Here is a 22,069-nt window from a genome sequence, read left to right as displayed (position 1 = left end):
ACATATTTTTCACATCAACTTCAAAGTGCTTCTATCAGGCAGCTGCTTTAACAAAATCATATAGCAAAAAAAAAAAAACACCCTGAACCAGCCTCCCCCACCCCCCACCTTTCCTTTGAGGGACAAAATAAAAATGTGGATAAATGGAATAATTGCCCAACTTCAAAGTGCAGGTTATTGCCTGCGTTTACTGTTGCGATTGCAATGCAGTGGGGATGTTTTCTCTTCAGAAGGGTGGCTCGGCTTGGTGGGAGAAGTGCTTCATTCCTGTCAGGGTGCAAATCACATTTTAATGCCTAAAAACACTGACCCTTCTGCCCCGGGCTTAGTCAGAAGAGGAGTGCATGACACTTTCAAACTGATTCCATAATAGTTTCTAATACTCACATTATAAGCTTTGTGATTTTTTTATTTTATTTTATTTATTTTTTTGATGGAGGGGGGGGGGGGGGGGGGGTTGTACTTTTTAAAGAACAGCAGACATTAAAAATTTTAGAGGAACAGAAAGTGCAAAAGAAACAAAGAAATTCCTGGTCAGAAAAGAGGAAGAGCTCTTGGTCACAGCCATGCACATTTTCAGACTTTATTAACAGCACTCTTAGAGACACTCCTGCACAAACACACACACACCTACATTCAGTCAAATGATACATGCGGATGCACAAAGTTTCCAGACTCACCTTACAATATAAATGTCCATAATCTGGTTTCACATGGATGATATAAAACAAAGTAACTTGATTACTTAAGTGTGCATAACAGTGTCATCACAGCCCAATGAATGCCCGTTTCGCCTTTTTGTCACACAGACAAAAAATAAAATAAAATTTAAAAAAATCACTCATACAATAAAAATGCTGGTTCAAAGTTCAGAAACATACAGTACCAATACATTGGTGCTTATTTGGAATTTCACAGGAAAGCCTAAATGATGAAGGATTTCAGGCTTACCTGCCTTCAATAAGGCCTCGACGCACTTTTAAAGCAGTGTGTGAATGTATATCAGCTTTAAATCACTGTACATCAAGGGACCGGTGCTTTGTGATCTGATTTTGTCATTTGATTACTCAATGTACAACCTGTAAGCTAGTAAAAAAAAACCACCTTAAATAGAAATATCACACAGATAGAACGATAAGAAACACCCATGAACTGTACATTTATATCTGGAAGAGGGATACCCCCTAGTGGCTGCAGCGTTGAACTGAAGGTTTTCACAGAAGAGTCGGTAAATTTGCAACAAGTTCTTTAACTGCGATGTGGTTAAAAAATTGATCATATTCTAGGAATGTTTTACCAAGAGGACACTGTGTATATTCGGGGGTGAACGAAAAAGTAAGAAAATAAAATCTATCTGGGCTAGTATAAAACGGAGCTGGATTTATCAGAAAAGTTTAGAAGTCAGCGAAAAATCCTGCTCAGAATTAAAAATGAACCAGTACGTGGTGACGTGGAGACCCTGTTCAAGGTCATGATGCTCTGCATAAAGAAAAGAAAAAAAGCACTGCTGGTTTATTTTTTTACTCCTCCATCAGCTCCACACTGTGAGAGCAAGTCTGTGCATCTTCTGTAAGATGCAGGACTTTCCCTCAGAAGTCACTGAGGATACCGATGTCCTCAAACTCAGTGCGGTATTGTTTAGCAGTGTGGGTGAGCATGAAGGACCATTTCAGGGTCATGACGCTCCACACACAGGACAGGTAGAAGCTCTGAGGGTCAGTGAAGGCTGCGAAAACAGAGACACACAATTCAATTCAATTTTATTTATATAGAACCAATCCACACAACAGCTCCCTCAGGGCACTTTGACAATCAAATAACCCCTTGTGAGCAAGCACTTGGGGTTATTAGGACCTAAACACATTAAATGTCCCACTCTACAACCATCTTTTAACTGAACCCTTTCTTCTGTAAAGTAAAAGATGCTGGCTGCAAAGTACTGGGTCAAATAATAAAACTATTTGAAATAAGTAATTGATAAACAATGATTTCACATAGCAACAAGTCTGAGTATGTACACCACAGAGCTGTTTGGTAATGAACAATATACATAAAAAAAAATGAAGTGAGACCAGAAAGTGATGCCGAACAACTCACTGTCTTTGTATAGGGCGCCAATGCCCAGGAAAACAACGAAGCTTGCGAGTGCCAGCAGAGAGAAGAAAATCCCAATGAGCATGAAAAACCTGAGGCCTTTCAGCCAGGTCCGCCAGTAGTCCTGCAGGTACATGATGTGAGTGATCAGGGTCCAGAGTGCCAACACACCTGAAGGAAGAGACCAGGTACAGACAGCAAAGTTAGCTTTCAGCTTCATGAGTCTGTTTAAAAGGCAGAGTACTACAGGTTTTACATGATATGATCCACCTTCTTGCCATTTTCTAATAATATGTAAATGCATCAACACATTTCCACATTATTACACTTTTTTAATTTTATTGTTGCACTGTAACAGAGCTGCAGTTGTTGTGCACATATTCAACTCCTCTCTGATTCAGATTTAATGCTAAAGCTCTTGTTTTACTAACCTTTAAGCCTTACGTCAGGACTGGTGCTGAAAACTAAGTCTGACTGGAGGAGGAAGTCTGAATATTACAGTGAGACTGGCTGAGAATCTGTATTTGGTGGTATCTATAAGAGTTCTGATTCTCAAGTGTTTGATTTCAGTTTACTTGAGTTCATCAGTGGGGAAAAGATTAAAGATTAAACTTGTGTCAAGTACGTTTTAAACCCCCTTTGAGTTGATGGCAGCTTGGAAATTTGGAAAATACTCTGAGGGACCAATTTGTGTCCCAAAGAGGAAAACATCCTTTACAATAACAGCTCCTCACTTCTGGAACATTATTCTAACTTTGAATGTAACCTTAAAGCCATCATACCTAGCTGTTTTCCTTATACCGGTATGCTCACATTTTCTTTTTGTTTGATTGATTTGTAATTCATACAAGCTAACTGTATGTTCTGTCTAACATCAACTGTTTGCCTAGTTTTTGCTCACTTTATCCTTTAATGACTTTTATGTTTTCAAAAAGTAGCTAGGAGGCAGATTCTGCCTCAGCCATTTGGCTAACGCTGGCACATTTATGGTAACCTTCATTAATGCAGACTGTCCCTGACAATTAACACTAACATTAAAAATGTGTAGTAAACAACACACTTACAGCTGAACTGAACATACAGCCATGTGAAAGAGCCTGTGAAAAACTAAGTACACCTCATGATTCAGACGCTTGTAGCACCACCCACAGCAGAGATAATTTAAAGTAATGGTTTTCATTATGAAGTTGTTAGTCGCTAACATTATTTGGGAGGAATTCTGGCCCACTTTTCTTTGTTTGCTGAGTTCATTGAGGTTTTGGGGTATTTGTTTATGCGCAGCTTTCTTAAGGTCCTGCTACAGTATTTTAATCAAGCTGAGGTCTGGACTTTGACTGGACCATTGCAACACCTTAATTCTTTTCTCTTTCAGTCATTGCGTTATAGATTTGCTAGAGTGCTTGGGAACTTTGTTGTACTGCATAACCCACTTTTAGCTAAGTAACACACGAGCCTTCATATTTGACTCTAGAATACCTGGGTATACAGAGCAGTTCATGGTTGATATAGTGACTACAAGATGCTACTTCAGGAGCTCAGCTCCTATGGCGGAAAAAACCCTAATCATCAACCTTCCAACTGCCATGCTCAACAGTCGGTACGAGGTGTTTGTGCAGTGCATTATAGCCAAACATCTGCATGTGCTTTTTAGTGAAAAGAGGCTTTCTCTTTGTATCCCTTCCAAATGAGCCATACTTGTTCAGAAACTCCTTTGAGTTTGAGTCTAACCTTATTGTAAATTTGCTGGGGTGTCACTTCCGGAAAGACTTGAAAGCTCGATCCTAGAAAATTAACAAAACATCTGCTTTTATACAGGTGCTCACACTTGCTGAATCATTTAATCAGGTGCACTATTTACCCTCTTAATTCATATGGAAGAAGTAAGAGTGTACTTAGCTTTCACAGTGAAAACTGTCTTTTTCACATGACTGCATATACCAGTCATTGAAATAAATTTGACTGGTCATGAACTTTTGTTTGTATAATCAATAAATGCTGTATCATGACACAGCATGCTGCCAAATGCTGAGTCAACAAATCACACTTCTCTTTTTGTCATTGCAACAGAAGGAAGTGCAACAACTTTTATATTAGTTGAAGATCAGTGAAGATGCACAGGATACACTTTTGCTCTTTCCTGTGGGATGACTCATCATCATGTAAACATGTTTGTGGTCTCACAGGATCAGATTCAGATTTACTTGTGGGTAAAAGAATTCAAAATCTTGATATTATATCAATATGTATTTTTAAAAGAATGAGGAAAACATGGTATGGTGCAAATGAACCTTTAACTGTTTACTGTGTGCTAAGTTTTTTATATATTTAAAAAAAAGAAGTTGGGATGGACAGTCTGTATGCAAGCATACAACAACAACCATGACTCTACTTCATGTGCTGGATTATTTCTGATATTGTGTTAATAAAATAACAGCTTTGATTAAAATCAATAGCCCAATTCTTTTCAACGCTGACTGACTGTGAAATAAATCAGGCACGTCAATTACGCCCCAGCCTGATGGACAAAGAAATTGCAGCTCTTCATTTTCAGTCCGATTAATGTGTTACTACCAATGTAATTAGGAATGGTTACTGACTAACTGCACAAAAAGATGACACCACTGTTGTACTTTAACTAGTTTGATCTTTGGTAAAAATGCACATTTAACAACCGCTAACACTGAGTACACTACACCCTATCAGCAGATGAGCGCAGAGGTTTCAGATGCTCATCTGTAAACCTCGATAGAGTTTCAAAGGTCAAATTTCCAGATGCAACTCTTTTATCACCGTTGCACGGTTGTGCATGGGCGGAAGCATTTTTATCTTTTTGGCAAACCTAACAGGATCTAACATTGCGATTTGTGACATCCTGTCAAGTCCATTGTCCATATGTTCACACTGCATGATAATATCTGAACTCAAAGCAGCACAGTCGTAAAGGAAATGCTACTGCTCTAAAACAACAGCCTTTCTTTTGCAATGTTGACATATTTTCCTTTTATTGTGAGTTTGCACAGACATGCCCTTTGACCAGGTGTAAATCTGTACTCGGATTATACTCGGACATGGATTATACATCACGCTCCCTTATTCACCATCAATGTCCACAGTAAGTCATACAAAGTACTGGTGATTCAGGATTGGAAAGGTTTTAAAAATGTCCTTTAAAAACTGACATTGGAGAACGGAGACTCTAATGGTTGATCTAGTAGGTGTTCACCAGTGGGAACAGATTAAAGTATAAACAACAGGAATGCTATTATACTTGTTAATAAATGATGCTGAAAAAGACTCTTCTACTGTGGATAGTGTTATTTGTCTAAATGTTCTGAGAATTAATTCATAATTCAGATGAACACAGAGCGACTTATTTTACTTAGATTTATAGGATTTGGGTCTTGAACATATTTAAACTTTCTATTTAAAAAAGACACTTGTGTAGAAGTTTATGAACATAAAGTGACATCTGATTATTTTAAGGTCTTCAAGACAAACAGTAAATTTAACAAAAACATTTTTTTTTAAAAAGTGCAATATTTACGCACACATTTGGTTGCCGCATGTGTCATAAAGTTAGATGACCTGGCCTTGAAATAGAAGTTATACCTGTGACACATCTCTAACTCTACGCTCCCATAAATGCCAATAAATCTCTCATTCACTGCTCCTCACACTCATCACATGTATCGCTGCAGAGAGTGTTTACTTCACCTGACAGTCCCCCCATGGCTCCAGTCCAAGGCTGATTGTACACGAAGTTCCACACCAGAAAGGCTGAAAAGCCCACGATCGTACCAAACGAAGCATAGGCGATCCTCATGTACGTCTTATTGATACCCATGATTGCAAATTTAAAGTTAATAATAAAAAAAATAAAATAAAGGCTGTGTGGGGAGAAGCAGTCGCGGGCTGGGCTGGAGGAGAGCCGAGTGTCTGTGAGCTGCAGCAGCAGGAGGTAAGAGCTGGTAATAATAAAATATCTACCTGACAAAAAAAAGGTCCACGAGGACACAGTGTGACTAAAACAACGCGTGTGCTCTGCTGGCTAATGGTTAATGTGGTTACTGTGAAACATGACAGCGCGTTTCTGATGAGGGATGTCCTATCCAGCTGCAAAAACACACAGCCTTGCGTTACGTCATCAAGAAATCTGATCATGGTGGGTGGACACAGCAACCCCTACAGGACCACAGAGGAAATTATCTACCTCAGAGCTCTGTGTGTGTGTGTGTGTGTGTGTGTGTGTGTGTGTGTGTGTGTGTGTGTGTGTAAAATAACAGCTGGACGGATTAAAACCCTTTTTAATTTGCATGTTGGATTCATAGGTGATGAATGGCAAATGTGTTTTTATTTTATCTGGGCAGATCATAAGTGAAAAAAATAAGAAAATGATCCGGCATGATTTACATGGAGGTTTTGAATAAAATAATGTGCTTCTTGGGACTGTTATAATAAAATTTTATTTGATCTGTGTACTGCGTTTGAAACAGATGGCCACATTGTCCATAGAAACTGCTGGTGTTGGTACAAAGGCTCCTGTCTTGTCTTCATAGGAGAATTCTCATCCCATCCTCAGCCATCCTTCATGGGGTCTTTCCCATATTCTGAATCTAAATGGCATCCCTGGGTCAAGATAATCCATTTATACAGTCATGTGGAAAAGAAAGTTGTCACTTTCTAAATCGTCTTGTAAAACACTCAGTAGGCTCTCATTGCTTTCATGGGAATTAAGTGGCTAAATAGGTGTTGCTCATCAAAATAAGACCATGCAATGGTTGCAAAAGCACCATGAGCTACATCTAAGATGCTACAGAAGTTAGCATGTTAAATGCTTAAGTTCATGACAGTACAATCAGAAAAACATTGAACAAGTATGGCTTCTTTAGAAGCTATACAAGGAAAAGGCCTCTCGTCTCTAAGAAAAGCACATGGCAGAACAGCTTAGGTTTGCAAAGCTGCATCAAAGGGATAAAACCATAAGACAGATAATGGTCATAATGCTGTGAGTTATGTACTGATAGGCTGTTTGGTTTTCTCCAAACAACTCATACTGACTGTCACAAAGCTAGAATAATTTTCCCAAAGTGAGGAGCTGTTATTCTAAAGGATGTTTTCATCTTTGGGACACAAATTCTCCTCTTAAAATATTCTCCAATTTTATGCTGCCATCAATTCAAAGAGTACCACAGGCACCTCTGACACAATGCTATCTTACATACAAAGCACTCCATTGATTGCAGCAGTGTTCTAAACCTGCACAATTAATGTTTTGGCAAAAGAGCACAACAACATTCAGAAGGGCAATGGTATATTTACATATATAAAAATATATTTATTTACAATATATTTATTGTAGAGTCCTAATTTCCACTGCCATGCAGACAATCAGCTCAGTGATCCTACGCCAGAGGTCCTTTCATCAGGCCCAAAAAAGGATCTTTTTTTTTTATTTATATATATTTTATTTTAAAAACACCACAAATGTCATCCATGCTTTCGCATCTTCATGTTTGGACTGCTATATTTCCTGCTTTCAGTGGCTGTAGCCCAGGAGCTAGAGCAGGTCAGCTACTAATCAGAGGGTCGGTGGTTTGATCCCCGGGCAAGGTACTAAGCCCAAGTTGCTCTCCGATACATCCACTGGAATATCAGTGTTAGAAAATGCTTGAGCATAGAAAAAAGTGCTTGCGTGAATGAGGCTATAAAGTGCTTCGAGTGCCCATGCCACTCTAAGTGGTTCACCAGCAACCTGGTGGATGCTAAGAGGTTTACACCAGAAATAGTTGCTCATTTGCACGATCAGCTTGGTAAGAGCAGGTTTCGAAAAAGTTAAAACTTTCTGTTACAAACACAGCTGTGTGCCAACCTAGACCTTGCTGCTTCTTCATATCAATTGTATTTACAAAATGTGCAACTCTATAATATATACCAAATATGACCTGGGGTTGAAGTTAAAGGTACATGTAAACATAATGAAGAGTTGTCTGTGAAGGTTCTCAGTCATCCAGGTCATTGTAGTCTAAGGAGCTTGAAAAGAAAAGTGTCTGGACTTCTTTAAGTTGCTTGAAGACGTTTCACCTCTCATCAAAGAAGCTTCTTCAGTTCTAAGGGTCAAAAGGTGGAGAGTCCCAGATTTAAACCCAGTGGGAGTTTCCCCCCAAAGAGGGACAAAAGGACCCCCTGATGATCCTCTACCTAATCACATGAGCCAAGGTGTGAAAACGGGTGTGGGTCACAATCAGCCAGGGTTTCAGGTGAGCTCATTGTGAAACCTGGCCCCACCCTATCGTGTGATTTCCTGAGTTCTGGAAGAGTTCTGGAAATCTGAAAGATAACAGGAGTTAGAGTCAGAACTGTAGAACTGAAGAACTGTAAGAATAAAAAATGACCTTTATACAAAAAGGGGAAGATGGTAAAGGGTTTTAGAAGACCTGGTACAGTTTTATTGTAGCTCAAAGATGAAGACTGATGACTTGAAATGGATCAAATTGTCAAAGAATGAGCTTTGTAAGGGGTAATGTCAGTTGGACTGACACAGTCAAAAACAGCAGTTGACAATAGAGATTGACAGACCACGTGACTTTCGCGCATTGCATGCCGGTAACTCGTGGCAAAACAATCCAAGTACCTGCATCAAATGGAAGCATTTGCAGCACCGCAAAACGTTCATTCTTCGGTTCCAATAAATTCTTGCTTTTTCTTTGCCCCCCAAAAAGGTATGTACAAAACGAAGGAGAACAATGCCGGTCCGTACAAAGACAGACTTAATGAAAAGTCAAAGAAAAGATACGAGGAAAAAATCAAACCAGTGAAAGTGTTAGATCCTTACGAGCACACAGAGGGACAAAATACGTTAGCGTGCTGCCCAACTTCACCACGCTCATATTTATAATTATACGGTTCTTGGAGTGAGTGCATACACTCGTGAAATTTAGTAACTTCAGGTCACTGCAACAAGCCCAGGTACAGTTTACCGACGGACGGGTACAGGACCTTGAAATGCACCGTGTAGAAAGTAAAGACTATCGTACGAACAAAGGTAAGTTTACCAGTCTCACAAATCGTCTTCATAAATACACATTCGTTAACCGTTTATTAATAGGACCTTTGAGCTCAATGGTAATTAATTAGTAGTAGAAATAATTTCTGGTACCCATCACAGAAATGTAGCAGTGACAATAATATTGTATGCTGTAATCGCACTGGGCAATTACACTCAAAAAAATGAAACGTTGACTTTAATTAAAATTATTTTGTCAACAGGTTCCACGAAATTGAATTGTGTTAGTTTAAAGCAAAAATCTTTAGGTCATCTAATTTAATAAACTTGCATTACAGTAAAACAATCCTTTTGAAGTGAGCCAATTTTATAAATCTATTTAGGATTAATTAACAAGCAATATTTAAGACCACCTAAAACAAGTTATGTTGTATGGACATAAATTATGTATTTACAGGTTAGATAGATTAGATTCGTTTTGTGAACACATTTCTTGTTTGTGGTTTTTAAATGTTAAATTTAAGTTAGATTAATTAAAATATTATATTTTCAGCAAAATTGTGCTTTACTAATTAGTTTTACACAAATCTATTTTGTCAACAGGTTCCACACAAATGAATTTAATACAAGCCACTTATTTTCTTTAATTTCCTTTATTGCCAAGACATTCATTAAACATTTCTTTAACAAAACAGCTGCACCACACATTATTAACCCATTAAGGTTAGTAACTAATAGTATGCACACAGATGCACCATAAAAATAACGATTTTAAATTAAATGTCTCTGCCAGAAACAGAAGAAAAAACATTTAAGATCACATAATAGGTTGACCACAAAACCTTTAACAAATCAAAATGAACTGTTCACCTTAACAGCCACAATCCTGGACGGCATCCCATGACAAATTTGTGAAGAACAGAATAAACAGGTTCCAGTCACCAGGTTAGATTAAAAAAAAGTAATAATAATAATAATAATAATAAAAACAAATAGTCTACTAATATTCCCAAAATGATATCACCATCCCAAATAAAACTTGAATAAAATATGCAAACATTATGATCTGACAATAAAACAGCTTGCCAGTTTTCAGTTTTTTGCAGCAGCTTAACAGAACTCATTTAACACTTGCCACTGACAGCATTTATTTTACCACTGTATAGGGAAAAAACTCAAGTGGCAAACATTTTAACATGGAAAGAATTGTTCTTTTTTAAAATGCGGCAAAATGCACATTCATCCTGTATCGTCTCTCAATGAAACCATTTAAATCTAAATACTTTGAATAATCTTTTAGTAGGCCCTAAACCCCCCCGCCCCCAAAAAGAGTAAAATCTCTGTAATTGCAATTGTTTACAAACAAATGTTTTAAATCTCTCTCAAATTTTGGTTCCCCCCCCCCACCAAAAAAAACAACATTTTTTAAACCAAATTTCCATTTTATTCGCCTCCCAAAAACTTCTGTCCATCTGACAGAACATTCATCCAAATAAAAGAAGGGTTGGATTATTCATACAGTTTATTCTTGAGCATCTGTACCTTTGTTGAGAGTCTGCTGGCATCCAGATGAAGGAAGACCTTCTGAAGTACCTCAAAGAAAGCTTTCAGTTCCCGAGGATAACTGAGATTGAGTGCATATATCACACCCATTAAGACCGCACACGCAGAGGCCATGTCTCCCAGGTCATGCAGAACTTCAACACCCTCGATGGTTATACCCACATCAGCTGGAGGAGTGCTGGCATCACCTCCTTCAACACTGATGGTGAAGATACCAAGGGTAATTTGTTCCAGCTCCCTTTGAACAGCTGTAGCATCAGAATCCTTTAAAACAGAGAGTAAAACAAAAACCCATCGCATTGGGAATTAGACACAAAAACACAGAAAAATGCATCCTTAAAAAAAAAAAAAAGCCAAAGTCACCCTTTAATGAAATAAACACAATATCAGGAAGACTAATGATTCTGCACCCTGGTGCGCCATTATTTTCGACTACAGTTTTAACAAAAAATGTTAAATAAATAAATACTAAATAGAATCACCATTATATATATATGCATCCTCTAAGTATTATGTATTACTAACTTTTTAGTATTGGATTGCATTACATTGCATAACTCTTCCTGAAATGTGTGTATACATAAAGATTCCTGTTGAAAGATTTTATTATGTTTATGTATAGAAGTACATTTCATTTGAGGTTCTCTAGATGTGTTTGCTCTTTTTACTAGAGAAGTTACACTGTGCAAGCTCAGCACGAAGTCTATGCCATTGTATGTTATCTCTTCCTGCATGTGATGAAGTCTCTACTGTTATATGTTATCTCTTCCATTCATGTGACTGTGACGCAAACATGCTTGAGTATAAATAAAGGGTGGTGACTGCTGCGGAGTGTGAGTCTCCGTTTGAACTCTCACCCATGTGCACGTTAAACCTGCAAACCTGTCTGAGTGTCATTTATTCTGACCTGAGTTGCATTACAGGAAAACTCCTAACATTTCCCCAAAGCATTTAAACAGATTCCATGCAAATTATAACAATGTGACAACATTAGTTATTCAAGATTTGGTTTAATACAGATAAAGACTACGCTAAAATTACCAACCAGGTATTCTTTAAAGAGGATGCTTGGGTCTTCATTTAGGTAAAGAGGTAGTGCCCTGAGGACACACTCCCTCCTCTTTTCAATAGTTTCATTCTGGAGAGAGTGACAGAGGTACAGAAAGAGAAAACAGAAATACTTTAGAATGACACAAACTGACAGTATATGCAAAATGAATGACATATCCACTGCTGACACAGACATGTACACAAGACCAATTAATGATCACATGAATATTTAACATGTGGGCAGGGTTTCCACCATATTATACATATCCATATTAAGCAACAGAGGGAAAGACAAACTAATACGGCATCTTTTTTTGCATACCAAAATGGAACTTGCAGGTACTATACACTAGCTGTTTAAATTTGAAAGTGATCTTATAATGCCATAACATTTTGCTGCGAACAGAAAAACGCACCTGTGTGGCTGGGGCCAAAATTTGCCTGATTTTCCTCCCTGCAGCGCCTCCTTTATTCTTGAAGACTTTTATTAGTTGGTCAGTGTATTGGTCAAGTTGTGCAAGAAACCTCGGAACCAGTGGAGCAGTAGTAATCCTTACAAATTCTGCTTCTACCTAAAAACATGTCAACAAACACAACATACTGTACTGTAACTATATTTATATATACTATACGTACACATATACATACTACTGGAGCCATTACAGCTTTTATTGTTATTTATAAAGATTCATACCTCAGCCACACTAAATAGTCCTGGCCATCTGATCTTGAAGTCGGCGATCATGGGATTGTTTTTGACAAGTTCCTGCCTCCTGTATGCAAAGGTCCTGGCCATCTTCTCTTTGATAACTATCTCATTATGCTTCTTCTTGACCTCAGTTAGCAATGCCAATCTCTCCCTTTCAAGGCTGTCCTGGGTCTCTCCAGCCGGATAAGGAGGACAAAAATTTACCTCTGCCTTTCTAGGTTTTTTGACAGCATATGCTGGGTGACATCGATCGGTTGGTTTGTGCTTGAGGGAATTAATGCTCACTTCTGGGCACCCCAAGTTTCTAAGCTTTGTCCTATAATTTGCCATCTTGTACTTGAGGCTAATCTTCCATCCGTAGAAACCACTGAAAGATCCTTGTTCTCTTAAGCATGGATGTGCTTTGATTAAAGCTTCAGCAACAGATTCTATTTCCAAGTTTGAAGGATATGCCTTAAACGTCATGATTTTCTCAGCTAGAGCTTCTAAAATGTCTGACTTAAGTTTGTGTCCTGGGTTCAGAAGAATTCCATTTGATATGAAAGCCTGGTTTGCACTTTGAAGTTGCATCTCCACGTCATACGGAAACTTTGGTATTTGGAATTCTGCAGGCCACTGAGATCGAGCAGTTTCGGAGTCAGAGGATGAAAGTAATAGTGTGTCAGAAGATGATAGTGACGTTTCTTCCCCACTTTGGTTCATCCCAACTTCACCAAAGTCTGAAGCATCAGTCAGACAGATGACTTTCACTGTGCTCTTGTCCTGAATATCATCCATTCGTTTAAGGTTGATAAACTCATTATCAAAGTCACTGTCCATGTACTGGAGTCTAATGTCCCCCTGAATATCAAACTGACGTTTGCTCTCATCTGAAAGATCCTCCACAGACTTTGGCATGCCCGATGCTATCGTCAGTTTTTCAGTATTGTTGGAACCAAGGATGATCCGCAGTTTTACTGGTTCAGCCATCATTCGATTCCGTGCTTCAGTCTAGAAAAGAAAAAATATATATACATGAACATAAATCCAGTAACTACGTACAAAATTGAAAGTATTAAAATTGAGATGTCAACATGTTTCACAACGGTACTTAACAGAGAAGTGAGAAAAATTCTGGCTAATCTCAACATAAACACAGATTAAAGGTTTTCTTGTCTAGAAGATGTACTGATGGGCCTAACAGACTGTTAGATTCAACAAGTCACAAGGAGTTAGTGGCTGAACATCACAATAAAGCCAGATGCTACTTTAGGTGCTTATGCCAGTGAGATTAAAGTGCATATTGAGTAAGGTATTAATTACAGCTGTTTACTCACATATTCATTGTGTGCTTTTGATGTAAGGATATCTTTTCAATGTAACCATTCGAAGGGGACCAATGAAGTAGTCATTTAATGGGTACTTCTCTGCCAGTTCATCATATGTTATCAGGGACATTTTGCCACTTGTACATGGTTGCAGTTCAAAGGCCCGGTAGTGCTCCCTAAACCAAGACGAAAACTTGCTGACAATGAAATTCAGTGTACCCTGAACAACACATAATCTGATTATCTCTCCAAATTCAGGCAGCCCATCAGTAAAACCACAGATAACGATCATTCTATTTCTGTAGTTGATCCCTCTATAGTCTGCACTTTTAGTCATGTTTACTTCTGTCATGTCAGGATACATCTTTTTGATAGGCAGAGAAATGTCATCTTTCAGAACCTCAAGTGGAACTCTTGATGCACTTGACACTTCAACTCCAGATTTCTGTGGATGTAATGAGTGTAAGTGATAGGCAATCAGCATTTGATGTTTCCTTGACAGTGTTAGAGCAACATTCTTGAAACACTTGGTATGATGAGCCACTTCCTTGAAAAAACTGTGTTTTCCCTCAAATCGCATTGTCCATAATCCAACAAGAGGACCAAAACATCGGATCATCTGAGGGTAATGTTCCAAGTAGTGATGCTTTGGCAGAAGTTTTTTGTTGGGAAATGCTTCTTGATATTTCTGTCTGTGATCAGAAATTTTGAACTGAAGATATCCAATTGATTCTTCTGTATGGATCTGGGCAACAGCAAGTTCCACTATCTCCTTTAAATCCAAAATGATTTCCCACACTGGATCACCGTCAGGTATAACATCTCCAATCAAGAAGGGCAGCAATCTTAACGGAGTCCAATTTTCCGCTGCATTGCCACCTATTGTATTTTTTCTTAACAATGTTCGTGGAACAATATGTGGACGGTTTGTTTTATCTTTTCCCTTATAGGGAAAACTGACAATCACTTTATTTAAAGAGTCCAAAGTGATGTATTTTTTGGATATGAACATACCCAGACACTGTGCAAGTTCCACTGGAACAACACCTTCCAAAAGATCGTGGAGTATGTCAGGTGGATATCCAGTTGTCACATGAAAATGAGAAAGATTTTCCGTCAGCACACATGGCCTTTTTACTCCAACACAATGCTTTCCACTCTCTACTGCATGTTTGACATGTTCTTTGTGCAGGTCTTTGGATCGAAGAGTAAACTCTCCAGAAAGTACCGGTTTGGTCTGAAAGTCGCTGAAGCGTCCTGTGCAAAATCGACAAACATACTCTCCTGAAAAGCTCTCCACAAAACCTGCAATCCCATGAGCACCTAGATTGTCTGCAGCTACACACTGTACCATGCCTTTAATATTTTTTCCAATCTGTGGGACAAATACCCCATGCTCCTCCAAGACTGCCAAATCACACAAAAGAGGTTCAAGCACTTTTTCATACCCATATTCCTTGACGTAGCTGCTTTTACACAGTATTGCCAAGTAGATGGATGACAAAGAGGAGTGTTGGTCTTGGGATAAGTTGCTTAATATCCAGTACACTGCACAAAGTTTGTGCTTCTTTCTTGAAGTACCGAGAGGGTTGCATACTTCAAAATCATCAATGTAAAGCATCACGGTAATTCTCAATTCATCAGCAGACAGGAACTGATTTTGTTTGAAAAATTCTCCATCTTGAAATGATCTGTATTCTTGTTGCATACTTTCAGTTTCCTTGGATTGAGCATTGTAGTTTTCTACTATGTCATCTACTATACCATTCTTTGTTAGGAGCTGTTGTAGGGTCTGCAGTAATGGTATATATTGGTAGGTGTGGTTGCTCTCCTTATCCAAAATATATTCAATTGGTTCAACGACATGGAACTTTTTGCTGAAGTACTGTTTCCGCTTAAAAGCAGTTCCAAGTGTACCCATATGTCCAAGTGTTTTTGTCAGAGGGTTAGAGATGCAGACTGCAGAGGCCAAATCCTCAATTTCTTTCACATTAAGATTAATATGACTTTGCTTTGTACAAAAATCTGTAACTATGGCATTTATTGCAGTCAGGGATGCAGAACTCATCAGGAAGTGCAAGTCCTGCAAAAACTCATCCACTGCACTGCTTGGAACATGGAGTACATTTTCCAGCTTAAGCAACATCACTGCAAATTTCTCTTCTATCATCCTCTCATCACTTTTAGAGATCCCAGTCTGAGACAAGTCTTGCACTTCCACCTGGCCTTCGTCAAATACTTCACTGTCTTCATGTTCCCCTTCAGGAGCTGGCCTGTTAAAACGGTCTCTTACTGTTACTATTCCACCTTTAAAGTCACTGTAAGAATAACCAAGATGTTTTCTATTTTTATGTGATTTGAATGTTCCATAGATGTTTGTCATAATTGTACAACCCTTGAACACGCATGGGACCGTTTCATTTGCTTTCAGATGCAAATTTATGTGACTAAAATACTCCTTTTCAGAGCTAACTTCAGAGAATCCACAAACATGGCAGCTGAATGTGGCCAGTGACAATGTTTTCTGTGATTTCTCTCTGTTATGAATCCTACAAAAATGGGACCTGAGTGCATTCCATGACTTAAATGTGCATGGACAACTAATATATGGGCAAGGATATGGGCGCCAGTGCCCATAATCTGGATGTTTTAATCTATAATGTTTAAGTAATTGGCCCCTAGTTGAGGTCCTTGCACTGCAACCTTTACACTGCCACATTCAGATCTGGAGAAGACATAAAAGTAAAGTAAACAAAACTTAACTCGTAAAACAGTTTTTTTTGAAAAAAGTATGACAGTTCACATACCACATGCAAGCACAGGCATACCACATACACCACATCAGTATAAGAGGGAGCAGGTAAAGGCCAGGAAAAAACTTAAAAATTATTGATTGAATTACAAGTAAATAAAATCTTACTCAGAAAAAAAGCAAGAGATTGACACTGCCATGTGCCAACTTTCTATAGAAAAAATTATCAGGTCTGTTGACCTTCTGTCTGTCCAGTTATTTTTCGTCAATAATTTCATTTAAAAAAAATGTAGTGTTTATTTAACAAAATTTAATTTATAACCATGTTGATATGTATAACTCTGCTAGGAAACATGCTGTCTTTACAGACCATTTTCATATAATACAGATGACTGATAGAGCACAACAATGGTGTCACAGTGGCTTCTGGCCCTCAATTTTTGGATTTTAAATGTCACAACTTCATGCTATCATTGTTATGCTATTAGACATTTGTGTGATTCTCAAATTACAATAAAGCAATCTCAATAAAGCAAGTGGAAAAATATCCTAGAACCCCTTTAGCTAATCGCTTTAACAAGCAAAGAAACATTAAAAATGTGTCTTACACATTCCGCAAAGTAAGGATATTAACATGTTAGCAGTTAATACAATTGTTTACAATAACCTGGGATAAACAGGCACACTAAATTTTATCATTTGTACTATTATATCTCATCTTATTCCCAGGTTTGCTCTATGAGGGACATACTTCATCTGTGCATCTATTCTGAGTGCAGTAAAAAAAAGAAATGCAAGCTCAAATGTTGCATTTTGTGGAGAAAATTATTTTGATCTTAGAAAAGTTTAATTTCAGAGAAAAAATTTCATTTCTGCATGCAAGAAATGTATTTCAGTGTTTGCTATTATCCATATACACACACAATGACAGCCCCTCTCGCTCAGTTGTTTGCATTTGCTCTTGATCAGATCCGCTCAACTCTCTGTACACCGTTTTAAATGTGCCACACAACCAACCAATCACAGACTTGGATGCTAAAATTCTGATTGGCTGCTACAGTCTCCAATCAGCTTGCTAGCTACTACTTTCCAGAAACACGGTCCAGAATGTAGCTAAATCGAGTTTGGAGAGCAGAGATCTGAGCAAGAGCAAATACCAACTAGTGATGGGATTTCCGGCTCTTTTTGCTCTGCTCACTAAAAAGAGCCGCCTCTTTCGGCTCCGAACCGGCTCTTCAGGTTGTTTTGTTGCTTTAATTAATTTATTATTCACAATAATATAAAATTATGCACAAAAGGAATTACTAACGTAAAAAAGTGGTTTTATTTATATATGTTTATATATAAATATATGTGGTGGCCCCTAGAGACAAAACACGTACAAACTCCAAAACACATTTCTAGCATGAACTGAACTTCCAAAGCAGAGCTACTAGATCACTTAAATTACACAATTGAAAGCATGTGTGTATTGTTTGTGTATTTATACACAGGCACTCAAATATATTCAAATAATTTAAAAAAAAGTTCATCTACCTGTTACTATCACACACCAAATCCGGTCGTTGGTACTTGCTGGATTGTGTAGCCACAAGATAACAAAAGCTCAACACTGCGCCCAGCATCCTGGAGCACTTCTGTTGTCTTTTGTAAGTGTTTTGAGTTTTTATATGCTTCTGAGTTTTTACGTGTTTTGGAGTTTGTACGTGTTTTTACGTGTTTTGGAGTTTGTACATGCTTCAGAGTTCGTACGTGATTTGAAGTTTGTATGTGCTTTGTCTCTAGGGACCACTGTAAATATACGTTTATTTATTCACGCCACATAAAATGTAATAAATAAATCATATAATACAAAAATCAACTATTCACATTTCAACTTTTAACTATTTAAATTTTCAGCTGTTTCCTTTTACAAATTTAAAGTGAAAACAACAAAACACTGCAAAACACAATTAAATATAAATTATAATATGAAAACAAAAAGAACATGCACATTCTCTGTCATATGGGCCCGCATGAATCCGCACTTTCTGAATCCTTTATCATCTGCAACCGAAAATAGTTGTGGATGATTACTATACCTTTCTAATGTGAAGTTGTTGTCCCTGGCTCTCTTTCTCTCTCTCTCCTTCTGGCTCTGTTCCTGTGCTACTGAGTGTAACTACCGCCCCTCCCCCCTCTGCCCAGCGTAAAGCACAAGGCTCGCGTGCAGAGTGAAGCGGAAAAAAGTGCGAGAGAGAGGGTGAGAGAAAAAAAAAACCCCACGAGCCGTCACGGCTCGCGATAAGGAGCCGGCTCTCGTCGTTCACGTCAAAGAGTCGGCTCTAAGAGCCATTTCGTTCGCGAACGACCCATCACTAATACCAACAACTGAGTGAGAGGGGGTCACGTCGTGTCCAAATTCATGTGTAGATGGATAATTGCAAACAATACATTTCTTGCACGCAGCAATGAATTTGGTTCGCTCAAATTAAAATTTTATTCACTCAAGAATTTTTTTCTCAAAATGCAACATTTGCGCTTGAATTTTTTTTTAAAAATTTTTTTTACGTGCGCTCAGAATAGAGGCACAAAAATACCGCCCTAGATGTATACCTATACACACCAACTTTCCAATGGTCTCTCGGTTCCCTTGTTTGGATGACAGGATGAAATATCTGACATCTCTAACTTGTCTAAGACCCAGTAAAACTAACGCAGCACAAGCATAGACAACATATGTAACATGTCTTGTGCGACAAACACAACATATAACCATGCTCAATATGAAGATACTAGACAACATAGTCAAAGAAAGACGTGGTCTTACCTCTCACAAATGAAAATCCAACTGCAGCTTGCCGCCAAAACAACGTTTTTTCGATAAATTTCAAGTCTTGCGCATGAGCAGGCCCAAGCCTGTTATTCTTTGGTTTTTTATGACCTCTGTTGTTGGATTACTGCCACCTTGTGGATATATGAAGTATATCAATCCTAATTAACTTAAATTAAATGTTATGTCTTCAAGTAACACATTAGTCTTCTGTACAGACAATAATAGACACAATTATGTAGACTTTATTAGAAAAACATATTTTAACTCAACAAAGACATATATTTTAAGTAAAATGAAAATAAATAATTATTTTAAACTGAACAATTCATCCCGTTCATTTTTTTGAGTGATACAAAACAACTGTTTTATCCTGTGAATAAAAGTATATGTTTTTGTCAGTGTACCATGGTAATAACAGAAGCGAAACGCAATATTGTGTCAGGACAATTCACTATTTATGCACAATAAACAAAGGAGCGACAATTTCTGTTCAGCGCCAGACTTGCATGTAACCTATATCACCAATTATGTTAAGAAAAATGACTCATTAACTACAACAGCAGACTGACCTTTGTGGAAATGCTTGGAGCAGACTAACCTGTGAGCTGGAGTGTTCTGGGACGTTATATTTTGTCTTTGAATGGCTGCAATCCAGTCGCCTCTTTGTTACTTCGGAAACATGGCTCGAACAATTTCTCTTCAACGACGTAATCCGATAACAACCGATCTCTTTACCCGTCGGCTTCCCGTGGCTGTCATGCGACCGGCTATTGCAGTTAATAATACAACAGCTTCTTGCCATTTTTTGTGTTTCTTTTTATCGCTGTATAACTGATTTCAATTGAAAGCCTGCGTGCGCTAGTACCTCTTGCCACGAGTTCCCAGAATTCTTTGCGGTCTTACCCCTGAGTGACATCACATTTTCAATCTCTATAGTTAAAAGAACTTTAAACCAACACAGAAATATCTTTTTCTCTTTAAACCTTTTTATTTCAAAAACAGTCCAACTCTTTGTTTAACACTGTACAAAAAGTAATCAAAGAACTGTGCAAATTATTGGTAAACTGATTAGTTCAATAAAATAATCACAGTGTACGCAGGACTACAGCGTGGAATCATGCAGTAATAAGGAGGGGAAAGTGACAAATAATTGCATGTAAGGTCTGGCAGATTTTATTTTTTTAAAGAAACTAAACTAAAATGACACAAATTAAGAAGTTCAAAAAATACATAAATCGCCAATAAAAAGTAATGAGAAAGTTACATTTACAATAATGCCAGCAGAAAAGATGACTTTAAAACAAATGTTCAGAGAACATCATGCTAACATGCAATTTCCACATGAAGCCATAGCCTCCTATTTAGTTACTGTGTATTAATGATTTTAGACAAAAACCTGAGTGGAGTTAAGCTATTGATCATGTATACTGAACCTGGAAAGGTTCAGAACTCTTCTGCTCAAGAGTTAAACCAGCAGGATGTTTTTATTGTGAAAAAATTAAAGAAAGTGTTGCATGCTTCAGTAATGCAGTGGAGAAAAAAACTGCACTAACCCATCTTATGTTGGCCGTTAATCTGGCCCATAGGGGAAAAACAGCATACAACACTAATTTGATAATGTCGATGACAACTTTACATTTGCTGGCAAGAAGTAATAGAAAAAGAACTCGTCCAATTTCTTCTTCATGATCTTGATAATGACGTTGTCACGGTATATACGCTGAACCAGCATGTCTTCTCTGGACAACACCAACAGATCACACCATGATGTGCCCGTAACCATCATCTCTCCCTGGATGTGCCAATAGTACGGGTGATTCTTATTCAACTGTAAGACTCCATTGCGACAGATCAGGAAAGCGCAATCAATGAAGCTCCGAAACTTGACGCATTTAGCATGGACCAGTCCAAAACTGTTGGTCTCATTGGAATCGTACACCAACCCATCAGGGTTCGCCCCCAGCCACGGAGCATTCGGATGAACGACAAAACCACAGGGGTACCAGTTGACGCACATTTGCCGACAATATTGCTGGAAAGCTTCATTTTTTATTTCCTCCTCTATCTGTGCTGCTTTGCTCAGAGAAAATCCTTTCTGAATCTTAAATATCAGATGCTCGATATTGCTTTGTCCCGATTTGAGTTTGCAGATCTCTCTGAAACGGTTGGTCAAGCGCAGCTTCTGCAGTTTCTTTATGTTCTCCCTACAGCCACGAGTGGATTTCTCCAGAGTGTGTGCTTCTTCCCAGGTGACCTGCATGGCATTTACATGTTCCTGCTCCTTGGCGCTAAGTGTAGGAATGGCAGACACTGATTCAAGTTCATGGTGAGATAGAGGAAGCGGCAGCCGAGAGGGAGCATCACTGTTTATCGTATAACCCTGACTTGATGGCACAGGGCACTGGTAGGATAGGAGGGAACCTTTGGGAACTTTACCAGAAGCACAGTCCACCCATTCCACATCTGTTGTGAGGCCCATTTTGGTTATCAAAGGCTTCTGGTCATCAGGAAAGTCCCTGTAGGCTTCTTTGAGCCTTTCAATAAACGACTGGCATTCAGATGGGACAACACTGGTGAATTTCATGGGCGTCAACCTGTACGACACATAATTATTATCATTATTATTATTATTATTATTTTTAGCAAGCTGGGAGGGTGATTATTGAGGTTCTTGCCATTCTTACCTTGGAAATTCTAGCATGGTTTTCTGCAGGGGGCACACTAGCTTCTTCCAAAGAATTTCACCCAAGGAAAGAAAGAGAAAAGAATTTTAATT

The 22,069-nt window shown here is 38.3% G+C and overlaps 1 protein-coding gene across 1 annotated transcript; it reads right to left on the bottom strand.

The window, feature by feature from the left end:
• Positions 1–569: 569 nt before the first annotated feature.
• On the bottom strand, positions 570–6,189 carry LOC113021724 (heme transporter hrg1-B-like). Its single transcript, XM_026166438.2, has 3 exons — positions 5,809–6,189; positions 2,098–2,265; positions 570–1,726 (listed from the first exon to the last, which is right to left on the bottom strand). Exons 1-3 carry the CDS (start codon positions 5,936–5,938, stop codon positions 1,590–1,592), a joined length of 435 nt encoding a protein of 144 aa, XP_026022223.1. The 5' UTR covers positions 5,939–6,189; the 3' UTR covers positions 570–1,589.
• Between the last annotated feature and the right edge of the window lie 15,880 nt (positions 6,190–22,069).

Source organism: Astatotilapia calliptera, chromosome 5, assembly GCF_964374335.1.
Source record: "Astatotilapia calliptera chromosome 5, fAstCal68.1, whole genome shotgun sequence".
In the NCBI taxonomy this organism is placed as follows: Eukaryota; Metazoa; Chordata; class Actinopteri; order Cichliformes; family Cichlidae; genus Astatotilapia; species Astatotilapia calliptera.
This window is presented reverse-complemented; position numbering and strand designations above follow the sequence as displayed.